Genomic DNA, 16,372 nt, shown 5'->3' with positions numbered 1-16,372 from the left:
TAATGTTTATTTATTTTGGAAAAACAGAGAGACAGCGTGAATAGGGGAGGGATAAGAGAGAGAGGGAGACACAGAATCTGAAGCAGGCTTCAGGCTCTGAGCTGTCACCACAGAGCCCGACACAGGGCACGAGCTCACAAGCTCGCAAACCGTAGTGATGACCTGAGCCGAAGTTGGATGCTTAACCAACTGAACCACCCAGGCACCCCTTTATTTGTTATTTCTTTTATTTTTTAGTTTATTTATTTTGAGAGAGAGAGAGAGAGAGAGAGAGAGAGTGAGCAGGGGAGGGGCAGAGAGAGAGGGAGAGAGAGAATCCCAAGCAGTCTCTGAGCTGTCAGCACGGAGCCTAATGCTGGGCTCAATCTCGTGAACTGAACCATGAGATCATGACCTGAGCCAAAATCCAGAGTTAGAGGCTTAACTGACAGAGCTATCCAGGCATCCCTTGAACATTTTGAAAATATTATTTCTTTATCTTTTTGCTTTCGTTGTTTCTGATAAGAAGTGAACTATTTATTATTTTTACCTTATATTCCTATATTTAATGTGTCCATCATGTCTAGCTGCTTTCAAGATTTTTTTCCTTTTTGCTTTTCAGCTTGATGAAAATATGTTTATCCTGGTGGGGGTTTACTGGCAAGCTTGATCTTTGAGTTGATATCTTCCTTCAACTTAGAAAATTCTCAGCCATTATCTCTTCAGATATTTCTTCTGCGTCATGCTCTCTTTCTCTTCTTGGTCTGTGTTGCAATGTATGTTAGGTTGTTTGATGTGTTCCATAGATCATGGATGTATGTGTTTGCTTCTGATTGGATAGTGTCTAATGAATTGTCTTCACCCTCATAGATTCTTTTCCATGCTACATTCAGTTTGCTGAAAATCCTATAAAAATTATTTTGATTTCTTATTTCTATTTACCTCCAGGATTTTTTGTTTCCAGGATTTGGTTCCTTTTCATATTGTTTACATAGTATTCCATAGAAATGTCCTTTTTGTTTTGCAAGTGGTGCACTTTTTCCCACTTGTTACTTTTACCTATTTCTAGTAATTTTTCTATAGTCCTTGTCTGATCATTTAACATCTGGCCATCTTTAAGTCTGGCTCTGTTGATTGTTTCTTTTTTCCTTTCTTGAAAATGAATCACATTTCTTTGTTTTCTCATGTCCTGATAACTTTTTAAATATCCATACATTGTGTAAAAAAGAACAGTGGAGCATAAAGTGAATACTACTTATATCCTGGAAAATGCATGTCATTTTTCCAAAACTGTCATTTTGTCACTACAATCTGTAATTGAGGTGATCTGACTTTTGCCGTTAGATTCAGTTCAGTACAGGGTCAAGTAAATTTGAGTGGAGGATCAAAACCTCTCTCACATGTGAATGCTTTCCAGCCTTCCCATCAGACTTTGTTTGTTCTTCTAGCCTGGCTCTCAGGGAGGGTTCTATTAGCTTCCCTTCTTCTGCCCCAGGCAGCTGTTGTCTAATCATTAGTCTGAAGCCCAGAGTTCCTGGGGGTGGGTGGGGGAGTGGTTCTCAGTTAGAGGTTCACTCAGACTTCAGCAGACCCAAAACACTTGTCCCTCTCTGGGGAGGCAGATCTGTCTTTGCTCTCTTGCCACTCACACAGCCACACACAACCACATACTTATTCAGGGTAAGGCCTGGAGTGCATATGGTGGTCTCCATTTTCCTGCTTTGCTCTTAGACTTGAACAGATCTGAGATGTCCGTGCCTCAGAGGGAGGTTTCTTTTGGCTCTCTTGTCCTGCCCCCAGCTGTTTGTAGTACACTTGGTGAAGGCCCACAAAAAAAGAATTGGCTGATGGGTATAGATGCTCCTTGATTTGGGGGCTTCTGGGATTCGAAACAGCCATGCCAGCCTACCTGTTGTCTTTAAATATCTGTGAAAAGTTTTGTTTTTCTGAACATTAATGACTATGCTCTCCTCTCCCTGTTCCTGTACCTATTCTTCTTCACAAATTTCACAAATTCAGCTCTCTGATAGGCTCTGAAAAATGATTATTTTGTAGATTGTATTACCTGTTCTTTTTATTAGTTATGTAAGTAAAATTCTCTTGTGACAGTGTCCTAAGTAGAAATGAAAAATACTTTTTGCAGTAAATGCAACCATGTAGTTTTTATTTATAGTGGTGCCCACTAAAAATGGAAAGTATAAGACTAAACTCTGTTTTATGAAGGTAATTATTTAAGGTATTCAGTAAATATTTTTCAAAGATACCAAGTTTCAGCAGTCCAAGGATTACATTTAGAATAATGATATGGAAGAATAGACTGTATGTCTTTGAAACAATCTATTGTAAATATTATTTCTCTTGGACTTTTCTGGGATGGACAGCAGAAATTTGATGCCATTTTCTCAGGGTTCTACACGATGCATAGATAAGATTTAGAATGTTGTGTTTGATTCTATACTGCTACTTGGAGAGGAAATTTTATAGAATATTGTTGGTGATAGGACATATGTATGGAAGGGGACTGAACATAAAGAGACCTAGAAACCATGCTATGAGGATCAATTAAGAGAACAAACGTGGGATATATTCTCTAAAATGAAGAAGAAAAATGTCTTTGTGTTTAAAATTCCGTCATGTGGAAGCCTCGAATTTATTGGTGCAAATCTGTAATATCGTCTTAATACATAAATGTTTCTTTAATGTTAGATTATTTCCTTAGAATAGATATTTGTAAACTAAATTATTTAGTGTAAACATGCCTAAACCCATGAGCTGAACTAAAAAATTATGCAGTAGAAAAGAAGAAACAATTTCTATTACCACCACCAACATATGAGTATCTCTTCTACCACATCTTTACTTAGTTTTTAGTGTTTTTTTTTAATTCTTTGCCACATTGTTAGGTTTTAAAAAATGCAAAAAAAAAAAAAAAGAAAAACCACTAGGCTTCTTGTAGGATACTTTGTAGAATTTACTATTTCTCTTTTGCCTTTCTGTAGCCTCACTTTTTGTTGTTCTTATTTCAAATATGAATTTCTGGGGTTTTATGAGGTTACATTCAAAATTTCCTTGGAGAAAAATCAATGAATCACATCTTTTGGGATGCCAGAGCACAATTTGCTTCTCTTTCACTGCAGAGAACTTTGCCAAATCTATGGCTCCTTTCAAAGTTCTGCCAGAAGACCTTGTGGGTGGGTCTGAAGGCTCTAATATAACACAGAACCAATGAGAAGCCTATAAATGCCCTTTTCCATTCTCAAACGCAGACCTGCTTTATCACTTAGAACCTCTGAGTGGCTTCTGGATAGTTTCAAATGCTTGAATTTTGGATTGAGAGGGAAGAACCTAAAGGTTCTGAATGTATTTAAATTCTAAGGAAACACCAGGATTCACTAGGCAACTTCAAAGAATCTAGAACAGGTGGGATTACATTGCCTAGAGTTATTCTTGAAACAATATATTTTTTAGTCCAGAGGTCATTCTGGCTATTTCTGAAGCTTTTCAGTTAGTGCATGTGGCCTGATGGCAGAGTGCCATAAGCATGGTTTCCAGGCAACAAAAACACTGTGAATTATTGGCCTTAGGATACCCATGAGGCTTGCTTCTCTTTTCCTCCAAAGATTAGTCACAATCTTTTTATTCTGAGCCTCAGGGACTCAAGGCATTTGCAAATGAATCTATGGATTATTGTGTATGGTTGGTTGTTAAAGTAAGACCTTCTCAAGAGGGTCTTTTGACCTGAGTGTTAACGTAAGGAGCATGTCTCCTGCTCTGTATCCCTTTGATTGAGAGTTACACTCAGGAGTAAAACCAAGATTTAAACAGCTATCAGGTTAATACTCAATGTAGTTTTTATAGGGAGAAGCCTCTGACAGTCATGATACAGTTAAGATCTGATTTTCTGTACTGAAATTATCTGTTAAACAATGGCCTGACTCAGCACTGACCCACTTAAAACTCAGGATCTTGAGACCCCAGTCCTGATTCCTAGCACTTGCGTCAATTGTGCAAAGTGCTCTCCTCTCTTTCTGACTCTAGGAATAACAAACAGGTGGCAAGGAACTTGGCTGAAGAGAGGGGACACAATGTCCTCTGCTTCTGACTGTTCTGCATTCGGCCCGGGTATGAATCTGCTTCCAAAGCAAAGCTGAACTCTGCTCCTGTCTACGTGGGTGGTTTTGGAAAAATAAAATATATCCAATAGTTCCTGCCAGGACTGAAGAGTTGGGGGAGAATTGCATGGGGTAAAAATCCATTTATAGGGATATTCAGGGCCAGAATAAAACAAATAAAAATGTATAATAGAGGTAAAACAAACAGTAGCAGTAGAGGAGAAAGGATCAGCTCACAGTTAAAGAGAGTGGGAGAGGGCTTAAGGGGACTGAGACAAAGTATACTGCCTTACAAGGGAAGATAATTTATAGACTGAATATAAGCATCAAAGCCACAGAGTGTTGGATATTTTGTGGTGGGCAGGGTAAAGGAATGATCTTCTTGTCTTTCACCAGTAGCCTGAATGATTCAGGGATGAAGGAGACTATTGTGAGTGTTCTACACAAGGCTGTACTTCTTGCATTGAAACACTGTCTGCTCTAAATAAGTGTAACTTTTGTATTTATATTTTATTTATATTTTTTACAAACATTTATTAAGTAGTATTATTTACAAAACACTATCCTAGGTATACTAGGCCCAGAGAATTCTAAAACATGTAGAAGAAGTAGAAGAAACGTGGATGTTCACAAATGAACAAACAAGGGGAGGCAAAAGAAATATTTTTAGTGTGGACTGCCTGTGTCAAGATTGGAGCTGGGAAAAAGTTAGAGAAATTCTCGCAAGCTTTAAAATCCTCTTCTCGTGATGTGGTGTTCAAAAGTCCTGCCCCAGTTTGTGGAATGGAAAACAGGCATGATAGAAGCCACTTTTAATTCTAGATACATTTTTCTAAAATGAAAATGTTAGTCTTTTTTTTTTTTTGGCTAAGTTATTCCTACTGCTTATGTAAATGGTTTTATTTAGGAGGTATTATAAAAATATACCAATACATGTTTGTTTGGGATATTTATATTCTCATAAGTACTGATGTTAATGTATATTAACAAGAATGATTATAATTGGTTTTGTTCCAGAAAGAGCACTTTTCATGCCTTTAGCAATCCTGGTAGAGAATACTATCCTTAACTTATAGATACCAAATTCTTTCCTACCCATTCAGAAGATGCATTCCAGAAGTCCATCTTCCTACCAACCACCCACTTCTTGTTTCCCCTTCTGAGAAAGTTGTTTGCATCCCTGAGCCAATGGTTTCTCACTGGTGTTTATCTTATGGTAGTAACTCCAAGGCATTTTGCTTATTCCTTCTTTCTTCATCTCGGTCATTAAATCAGAGGACTGACAGCTTCACCTGGAATCCAAAGCCTACCACAAAATGACCCCACTAGACCTTTCCTTCTTTACCTTTCACCATTCCTCCAAATATTTTCTGTGGTCAAGTCTGATTTTCTACTCTTTGAACATATACTCGACCTTCCATTTATTTAGGGGTATTTTCATACTGGATGATCACACATGCTCAAAATCAGTCTATTAGCTACAGTTTCCACTGCACATCCTTCTGGTTATTCTTGTTTTGACCCAACATACTCTTGCCTGTACTTGTTGGCTGCCCAGCTGCTTGAAAAAGCCTGGTTAGCTTTGACCATCATGAGAATAGCATACCCTTGTCAAGAGAGACCCTTTGGAGGGCTTTCAACATTCCCATTCTTCAGGCATTTAAATGGCGCTGGGATTAAAGGCATCTGGGTGGCTCAGTTGATTAAGCATCCAACTCTTGATACTGGCTCAGGTCATGATCTCACAGTCATGAGATCCAGAGTCTGCTTGGGATTTTCTCTCTCCTTCTCTCACTGTCCCTCCCTCTCTTTCTCAAAATAAATAAACATTTAAATGGTGCCGGGATTTTGCAGCACAGGGAGGGGAAAGATTGGACTGCCTCCTTGAGCCTTCTACCATATGTTTTTACTTAGGCCCCAAATTCATAAGATCACAAACTCATAAATAATCCCGTCAGCTTCTGACTTTAAAACTCTGTATTGGTTCCCTAGGGCTGTTGTAACAAACTGGTTGCTTAAAACAACAGAAATTTAGACTCTCACAGTGCTGGAGGCCAGAGTCCAAAATCAAGGTGTTTGCAAGGCTGCACCATCTCCAGGGGCTCTAGGGAACAGGTATTCCTTACCTCTCCTAGGTTCCAGTGGCTCCAGATGTTCCTTGGCTTGTGGCCACATCACTTCAACTTCTGTCTCTGTGGTCACATTGCCTCCTCTTCTACATATGTCTCTCCTCTGTGTTTCTCTTATAAGAATGCTTATTATTGGTTTCAGGGCCCACTTAGATAATCCAGGCTGATCTTATCCCAGGATCCTTAACATAATTCTGGTCTTAAACTTCAAAGGACACACAAAGACTGGTTTTCCAGATGACTTACATTCACAGGTTCTTGTAATTTGGGAAGAGATAGAACTTTACAAACTACTACTTTACTTTACAAACTACTTTACAACTACTTTACAAACTAAAACTACACTTCCTTCCTCCAACTACCTAAAAGAAGTTTTTGGGTATATGAAGTAAAGCAAATTCTGATTTGCTGTGAAGGAAGGGTGGAAGAAATATTAAATAAAGAGGCAGAATCAAAACAGGAGAAGACAAAGCCAAATTTTCAATCAGAAAGTCAAAAATTACATCAAATGTATAGAACAAGTTCATAACAAAATAAAAGAAGAGATGGAAAAATTAGCATCCAGGACAGTTACAATTATGGCAGGATGAGGCATGCATGGTCTGAGCCACACAGGAATTTGTCCAAAAGCAGAAACCAGGACACTGGGATGCTTGGCATTTATTGTAGAGATGAAAACAACATCTTGAAAAACTATAGACTCATGGTCTGCATTGCCAGATAAAAAATTCCCTAAATAGTAAGATAATGAGTCATAGACAAGCCTAAAGCAACACATTTTCCAAACAAGTGATGTACAAGTATTTATATGCATATGTATGTATATGTTAGTTATTAAAAACACATGTGGAAATATTTTAAGAGAGCTTAAAATACTGTGTAGTCCTGCCTTGATTGTATGTTTTATCATATCTCAATGAAATAAGCAATGCTGGATCATATTTTATCCATAATTTATAATCTTTTCATTATCTAGGAGCATGAATTTTTAATAAACTATTATAACATTTGTTATCATTGCCCCAAGTGATTTGGGTAAAAATCAACAAAACCAACTAAAAAAGGGTATAAACATATAGGTACCCTAATAATAAATCATTCACTGCCCATGTACAATGTTAGTGGATGTCCACAAAGTTTTTAACTGCCCAGTTGTGCTCTTCCCTCAGGAAATCTTTCTAGATTCTACCTTTAGAATACAGCTCCTTGCTATTCCAGGTAGAGTCCATGGATTAGCAGTAAATGCATGACCTGGGAGCTTGATAGGAGTGCCGAATTTCAACCCTCTGATCTTAGGCTTATGAAATAGATGATCCACATTCATATCACTTTTTGTAGTTTATTATTTATTAATGATCTCTCTGCTTACTCCCTTGAACTTAATATTTTGTCATGTCTAGTTTTTATTTTTATTTCAACTCAATGGAATATGTGCCACTCAAAATAGTAAAATTAAAATGTGGGATTATAAAAATGATGCTGGTCAACTAATATTCTTTTTAATTTTCATTTTGTTTAGATCCCCCAATCATTGAAGGGAATATGGAGGCAGCAAGAGCAGTGGATTTAATACCATGGATGGAATATGAATTTCGTGTGGTAGCAACCAATACGTTGGGTATAGGAGAGCCCAGTATACCATCAAACAGAATTAAAACAGATGGTGCTGGTATGTTGAAGAAACTTTTGAAAATTTGAAAGGTTTATATATATGGTGCCACTTTTATATATAGTTGAATGTATTTGGAAATAAATAATACTCTGAGGTAAGTGATTCATCTAAAAATGTGTGTATGTATTTCACACAGGTGTGTGTATTCTGTGACAAGACAGTCAAAAATCAAAAAAAAAGGTAATATGATGTTTAAGAATATTTTTACATAAGGAATGTAAGGAAAGAAGTAAATAGAAATCTCTGCGTATTCCACTTGGGATGACTAAAATGAAATTGGTATTTATAATATAAACTTTCATACTTGGGTGCCTGGGTAGCTCACTCAGTTAAGCATCTGACTCTGGATTTATGCTTACTTAGTTCATGATCTAATGGTTCATGGGATCGAGCCCTGCATTGGGCTGTGAGCTGAACCTGCTTGGGATTCTCTCTCTCCCTTTCTCTCTGCCCTTCTCCCACTGTCATGCTCTCACATACACGCTGTCTCTCTCAAAATAAATAAACTTAAAAAAAATTTAAAAAAACTAAAGGGGCACCTGGATGGCTCAGTCAGTTAAGCATCGGACTCTTGGTTTCAGCTCAGGTTGTGATCTCATGGTTTGTGAGTTCGAGCCCTGCATGGTGCTCCGGCTGATAGCATGGAGCCTGCTTAGGATTCTCTCTCTCCCTCTCTCTCTCTGTCCCTCCTCCACTCTCTCTGTCTTTCAAAATAAATAAACTTAAAAAAATTAAAGATTAAAAATTAAATTCCTCAAAAAATAATTTAGAACTTATTTTCAAAAAACTATCGCAAATATGAAATGAAAGAAATTTCCTAATGTACAAAGGCTGAAGGAAGGTCTTTGGGGCACTTGGGTGGCTCAGTCGGTTGAGTGTCTGACTTCAGCTCAGGTCATGATCTTACCGCTGGTGGGTTCAGCCCGCATTGGGCTCTGCACTGAAAGCTCGGAGCGTGGAGCCTGCTTCTGATTCTGTGTCTCCCTCTCTCTCTGCTCCCCCTGCCCCTGGTTGCTCGCTCTCTCTCTCTCTCTCTGTCTCAAAAATAAATACACATTATAAACAAAGCAAAACAAAGGCTGAAGGTCTTTGACTCCAGCAACCTGCATTAGAAATATTAAAAAACTTTTTTTTTAGGAAAAGTATACTAGATGGAAATCCAGTTCTGCATAAATAAATGGAGAACCCATTTGAAAATGGAACTAAGTCCTCACCTGCACTTAATCTCACTTCTCCCTCAGTAAATGCTTCTACCTTCTATGTAGACACTAGAGTGAAAGCCAATTAATCATCCTCAATTCTCTCTCTCCTTCTCTCTCTGCACCTCCCCAACTTGTGCTCTCTCTCTCAAAATAAGTAAATAAATAAACATTAAAAAATAGAATGTAAACTTTCATGTAAATTTTGAATCTTAACCAGGGAGGCTCTTAAGTAACGAGTTTTAAGATTTAGAAGGTTCACAATTCTGCATGTCACTCAAAAACATTTAAAACTGTGTGGCCGTGTGGCATGGTCAGGGGTGGGGGGGAGGGTAGGATAAGCAGGGAGTGGAGACCATGGAATGAGAACTTCTCAGATCTAAACCACGAAGAGAGTCATAGTTTCTCTGAGAAATAGCTAGAATGTGTTCTTTGAATATTAGGTGTCACTCTAAATATGCTCTTTGACCCTAGCTCAACCATGGATGTTGTTCCAATTCAGGTTCACATTTTTAGGTGAAATACCAACTTCATTTAAATAGCCTTTGGTGCAGAAGTACTCAGCTCTATTTTCCTTTTCCCTGAATTACCAGGCAAAAATATTGTTCTGATTATAATAATAGCTCTTTTTCTATTATTCCTTGTGTATGGAAATGAAAATGTTAAAGTTAGAGAGGGAGGAAGCCAAACCATAAGAGACTGTTAAAAACTGAGAATAAACTGAGGGTTGATGGGGGGGTAGGAGGGAGGGGAAAGTGGCTGATGGGCATTGAGGAGGGCATTGTTGGAATGAGCGCTGGGTGTTGTATGCAAACCAATTTGAAAGTAAATCTCATATTTAAAAAAAAAGAAAAGAAAATGTTTTGTAGGCTCTCTGAGTTTATTTTTACTATGCCTTGCCAAAGTTCAGTGCTTTATTTGGGAGAAGAGATTTTATTTATTTAATTTAAGTTTATTCACTCTGAGAGAGTGCAAGTGGGGGAGGGGCAGAGAGAGAGAGAGAAGGAAAGAGAATCCCAAGCAGGCTCTGCACTGCCAGCACATAGCCCGATGTGCAGCTTGAACCCTTGAACTGTGAGATCATGACCTGAGCTGCAGTCAGACGCTTAACCCACTGAGCCACCCAGGTGCCTGCGAGAGAAAAGATTTTAAAAGGATGATAGACTGCTGTTAAAATCTGTGTGGTATCTTAATACCACTAATCCACATTGCTGGCTAGCTCAATTTCTTGGCCTAACTTCTAAATAGAATTATGAACTCTCATGTCTTAGTTTTTAAAGCCAGTTATTCACAGGACTGCCATCAGTAATCTCTGAAAGTTTCATGTAGTTTACTACATTATTTACCAGATAAAAATAATGATTCTGTAATTAAGGAAGATAATAAACATTGAAATACTGATCTTCACTGAGTATCTTCACACATATTTCAGTTAATTCTTTTGATAATATTTTAAGGTAGGTATTACTATCCAGTGTTCATTAATGGGTAACAGACTCAGAGACAGTAAATAATGTGAAATTCGTATAATTACTTGCAAGACTCAGTTCAAATCCAAGATCTGTTTGACACCTCTTCTCATACATTGAGCTTTCTCTCTTAAGGGCATTTTCTCAAGCAGGACTCTAAAAGTGTGTACACAGGGAGCTGTGTAGCTCAGTTGGTTAAGCATCTGACTCTTGATTTCAGCTCAGGTCATGATATCACGATTTGTGAGATCGAGTCCCTTGTAGAGCTCTGCACTGACCGTGTGGAGCCTGCTTGGGATTCTCTTTCTCCCTGTCTCTCTGTCCTTCTCCCACTCACACACAGCATGCTCTCTGTCTCTCTCTCAAAGTAAGTAAATAAACATGAAAAAAAAACCAAATATGTATTTATGTAAAACTTTATTAGTGTTCTAGGAGTAGTTTAGATTTCATCCTTAACTATAAAGCTAGATATGATAAAATGCTAATTTTTTGTTTGTTTGTTTTGGTATATTCACCTGCAAAATGAACACAACTGTTTCTTTTGCTTTACCTGGCAAGCATCTCATTAGGATAGAGAGGTAATATAAGTTGAAGCTTTATAGATTACAGATACCATATAGCCAGGATCCTTGTGTTTGGTTTTTATTATTAGTCCCTAGAGCCACTTGTGTTTTTAATATAAACTTCTGTATGATGGACTTTCTTGAAAGACAAAAATAAAAAGGAACATGGGCATGATCTGACCAGTGGTTTTAAAACACATAATTTCATGCTGAGAGATCTTGTACTTGATTTGATTTAACAAGTATTCATTTTCAAAATAAAATTGTAAAAATAAAATAAAATGATTAAGTTTATGCCTAAGTAAACTTTTTTCAGTTAAAAAATTATAACATTCTTGGGGCATCTGGGTGGCTTAGTCAGTTAAGTGGACTTTGGCTCAGCTCATGATCTCATGGTTCGTGGGTTCAAGCCCTGTGCCAGGCTCTGTGCTGACAGCTCAGAGCCTGGAGCCTGCTCCAGATTCTGTGACACAGCCTGACACAGATTCTGTGTCTCCCTCTGTCTCTCTCTGCCCCTCCCCCACTCATTCTCTGTCTCTCAAAAATGAATAAACATTAAAAAAATAAAAATAAATAAAAATTAAAAATTATGACATTCTTATATTTAAATATAGTCCTTTAAAAAAAATCTCTTGATCTTGGCTAACTTTCCATGATCTCTTGACTAACATTGTATGAACTAAGACTTAATCTGAACACATGTTTTGAAATACTAAATTGTTCATTAGAGGAGGAAGGAGCTTTCTCTGGCATTGATGATAGATACAGACCTTCTCCTCTCCTCCTCAGGAAATCTGTTACAAACAGTATCTTAATTATTTAATTTCAGAAGGTGATTGCTTTGGTATACATGGGTTGATCATCTGGAAGGAATTATTATAAGATCTTTTTTGTCATCTCAAAGTAGAAATGATTATGTTTTTAGGAATGCGAACAAAAAGTGTCTCAGAGAAAGACTCAGTCTGACTTTTGAATCTGAATTGGTGATTTATATTTAATATCATATTTAGAAGCTCAGGATCATTTTGGTATACTCAATTTATATGAAACTCTAAAGACCTTTCAACCTCACTGTCTTCCTACTCTTCTGAAAGCAGTGTGTAGTATTGAAGCTCCAAGACACCGATCCTTCAGTAGAACCTTGGTGCCATTGTTTCAAACCTTAGATTATGTAACCTCTCTCAGTTTTCTCATCTCAAAATGGAAATTATTTATTTTTTGAGATTTTATGATTTTATGATTTATGATTTAAAAACATATAATGAAAGAAGTTAGTACTATCTAGTGCATAATATTTGCTGCCTAATATTCATTTATTATGCTATTATTCTCATTTTACAGTATAATATGCTTATAAGAAAATATTGTCTACTCTGTAATTGATCACCTCATTTGACAATGTATTTCCTTTTTTTATAAGCATACAGAGAATCACATAGCTTCATGTAATTTCTAATCATCTTAGAGGAATATATATATATATATATTTATATTTAATATAAATACAAGAATATACGTTTAATATAATAAAACTAAATAGAATTTATCTTTAAATATTGTTTTTCTTTTCTTCTTCATTTTAAAAAATTTAATATGCATAAAATTGGGCATTCACATTCTTCATTCTAACAAAAAAATAAAAATACTTTTTAAAACAAGGGGATGTTTGTCTTGCCATGTACCATTATAACAACTCCCTAAGAGATGCCAGCATATGTTATGTGGGATAAAGGCTGGTTCCCATTTGATGGAAAGGTTGCCCCTGTACCTCATTATGCTGATTGAAAGACACAACATTATCTAATGCAGCACATGCCCTTATCTGTCCAATTACTTAATGTTAAGATCACAGTGCATGGTTGGGTATATTCTTTGGATTCAGACAAGTGCATTATAAAATGGATGGTCCCAAATGAAGAATTAGAAGATGTGTTTGTAATTCATTGTAGCCCATTTAATTTTGACTGTAAGAAAGAGATAACAAAAGCATCCTTCAAAGTAATGTGTCATTAAGACATACCCTCATAGCTAATGGATCTGCAGGTGCAGTTGGTGAGTTGATATCCTAAAATGGCGCATTTGGGTTTGTTTTGACAGCTTTGGCATTTATTTATGCCAGATCAACCTAAGAAGGAAAAGAGAAAAAAAATACAAGAATCAGCACTTTCATCCTTTATATAGAACATTAATTCTGTGTCTAATGAAGCCATTCTCTTTTTATTTAGTTTTATTTTTAATCATTTTAGTTATGTTTGATAAAGGAGAGAAATGGTGCTAAGAGCATGTTTTGTAGCTAGCAAGTTACTGATAAATTTATTTGCTATCATTGGTAATAAGGGAGAGAAATATTTTTTTAAAGTAGCAAAAAGTATAGATTTTTAAGCAATGAGGAGGCCTGCATTAAAGCTACTCTCCATGTAAGCACTGTGACATGGCTAGTTAAGTAACTTCCATTGGGATTCATTTGCCTTTCCTGTAAAATGGGAAATTGTTACTTCTCTGTATGCTTACTTCAAAGGGCTGATCTGAGTATCCAGTTCAGTGCAGTATGTAAAAATCACTTCTGAGTTCTAGATGAGTCTTTTATGAAGCTGAGCTGCTTCATTCATTCGACAGACTTTCACAAGTTGGGGATACTTAACACATTAAATTAAAATTAGTCGTACATACTCACTTGTTAAATTAAAGAAAGTGCATCTTCAGTACTGGAATCAGATTCTATTTATGTTGCTATCTTTAGCACTACAAAATTATTTGTGGAAGAGAAAAGGAGGAGCAAGAAGGGTAAGATGGTCGTTCTAGAAATTGGCAGTTAATAGAGAAGGATGAAAAGAGAAGCAGTGATAAAGCCATAGTGATAATTGCACATTATGATTGAAAAGAACCCATTACCAAATATATTTTATTCTATTTGAAAACAAAGTTCACACATGCATGAAATACTTTTGTTTTTAATATCCTGAGAGAAACTAGATTTCATCCTTTTACCTAAATGAATAGTGCATAGTTGGTTTGAGTTCTTCATAATAACTTCACTGTACCTTATGATCATTTCAGTTTGTAGCATTCTTTTCTGCCCATCCAGCATTTCTTCAGATGACTTATTTTTAGATTATCATGCTTTTGAGCAGTTAACAAATTTACTCCGTTCCACCCATTTAAATTTTTCCTGTTTGAGATCAAAGCCTAGATTCATAAACAAACCTCCAATTTCAGCTCTAGAAGACCCTACGACATTAATATTATTGTGAATTATCTCAGTCCCTGTATTGTTTTTACCTGTTACGGGAAGAGCATCAGTTTAACATGGCAGATGCATTAGCAATATTAGCAATCTGTTCCACCAGCAGAACAGATCATTAAGAGTTACAAATAGCTACTCTCATTTGAATATCCAAATATTATGCAGTTCATTTGGTTTTGTTAATGGCTAATCACAAAGAATGTATATTTAAAAGTAGAATAAAAGCAGATGCAAGACTTTAATTGTACTTTTAATCCCTTGGTTTTTCTAGGTTCTAGAGCATTACAGTTATAACCATTTGAATCTCTTCCTAAAAATTTTGTTTTAAATCACAATGAGATTTTGATGCAAATTAAATTTCAAAGTTACATTCATGGTAACTTTATTTCTGTAAAAATAGCTATACAAATTAAGCAATAATTAACAAGGACTAAGTAGTCAACAATTTATTTTGAATCAAGGGCCTGTCTTCATATACTTCATGGTTGTTACAATTTAGGGTTTGTCATAAGTCAGTGTGTACACTGTTAAAAAAGAAAAGAAAGAAAAAACAAAAGCAAAAAAACGCTAAAGCTCAAATTGGTACTTCTAAGGAAATTACCTAAGCTTTCAAATCTAAAAGTAAAATTGGCAGCATCAGTTTTTTTCTAAACTGAACGAGTAATTATGACATTGGCTTGAGTTTCTTTTTAAATAATTTTGAGTTCTGTGACTGAAATACAGAAGCACTCTTACAAACATCATTAGGAAATCACTGTTAGACTGAACTCAAGGCAGAAGAACAAATTTAAAAGCTATTTTTAACATTTCACAGTAAAATGATAAATACTGTTTATTCGTGATTAATTCAATAATTTTCTATTTTTTCCTAAATATTTCATTAAAATCTTTTAAATGATTTATTGTTAAAAGAAAGTTTAGTTTGTTCACTGTTAAATTGCTTTGGAGCCTAACGCTGAATAAACTGCCTTGTGTTAGAGTTATTTACTTCCCTAAAAGAAATCATGATTTGCCCAGGTCTTCTGTTCTTGCAAAGCTGAATGCAAATATACAGTAGCTAGGTGCTCAGATTTTTTTTAAGTTTATTTATTTTGAGAGAAAGAGAGAGTGCAAGCAGGGGAGGGGCAGGGGCAAAGAGAGAGGAAGAGAGAAATTCAAGCAGGCTCCACACTGTCAGTGCAGAACTCAATGTGGGGCTTGAACCCATGAACCATGAGATCATGACCTGAGCTGAAATCAAGAGTTAGACACTTAACCGACTGAGCCACGCAGGCGCCCCAAGGTACTCAAATTCTTGTCAGGTATGTAGGGTATATGTCAATCCCACCTGTGAAAAAAATGCCCCTTAGTTGCTAAAGCTACAGCTGCACATTCAAAGCTAAATGGACAACATTGTCAATAATTCACCTAAGATATAAAACACTCTATTAGAAGGTACAGTTACCTTTATTCCTGCCTTTTATTTTCGCATCATAAGCTGAGTGGGTGATCTTTGAAGGGCAAGTCAATCTTGATTTATTGAAGCATGTTAAAGGAGTTTGAAATAAACATTATGAAATGGAGAAAAATTCAATCTAACATAATACACATATTTCATTTTTAGCTCTAAATAAAGAGGTTAATTTTGATTATAATGAAAAGGATTACAGTGAAGTGCTTTGGCAAATAATACTTGATCTGATGAAGGCAATGTTTGATTCAACAAATTGCAGTGTAATAAATTATTCTAAGAGTTATTTTTGAAATTATTTGCCTGTGACCACAATACTTGTACTTAGAGTTAAACACACAAAATTTGATCTATTCATGGATTGTAAGACAGCATGTTCTTTGTTTCTTGTTTCTTGTAGCATGTAGAATTTTAACTTCAGAATATGAGTTATGTGGTTTAAAAGGTTTCCAAGAGTTATTTTAATATCCAGGGTTCAATACGTATTTTATCTAAAGCACTACAATTATCTTTTAACACCTCTGTGCACTCAATTTTTATTTCTTACACTTATGT

At 36.1% G+C, this 16,372-nt stretch overlaps 1 protein-coding gene across 4 annotated transcripts in view; it reads left to right on the top strand.

Annotated features, from left to right (window-relative positions):
• CNTN1 (contactin 1) overlaps positions 1-16,372 on the top strand; it is a 363,960-nt gene that overhangs the window by 281,939 nt on the left and 65,649 nt on the right. For all 4 annotated transcript variants that reach the window (XM_019452463.2, XM_019452461.2, XM_053895743.1 and 1 more), the window contains one exon: positions 7,740-7,889. In XM_019452463.2, the coding sequence (XP_019308008.2) occupies positions 7,740-7,889 (150 nt within the window). The remainder of the gene's footprint in view (positions 1-7,739; positions 7,890-16,372) is intronic.

This window comes from Panthera pardus, unplaced genomic scaffold (assembly GCF_024362965.1).
Source record: "Panthera pardus isolate Hobbes unplaced genomic scaffold, ASM2436296v1 HiC_scaffold_6, whole genome shotgun sequence".
NCBI classification, from domain to species: domain Eukaryota; kingdom Metazoa; phylum Chordata; class Mammalia; order Carnivora; family Felidae; genus Panthera; species Panthera pardus.
Note: the sequence above shows the minus strand (reverse complement) of the source record. Positions and strands in the feature narration are given on the sequence as shown.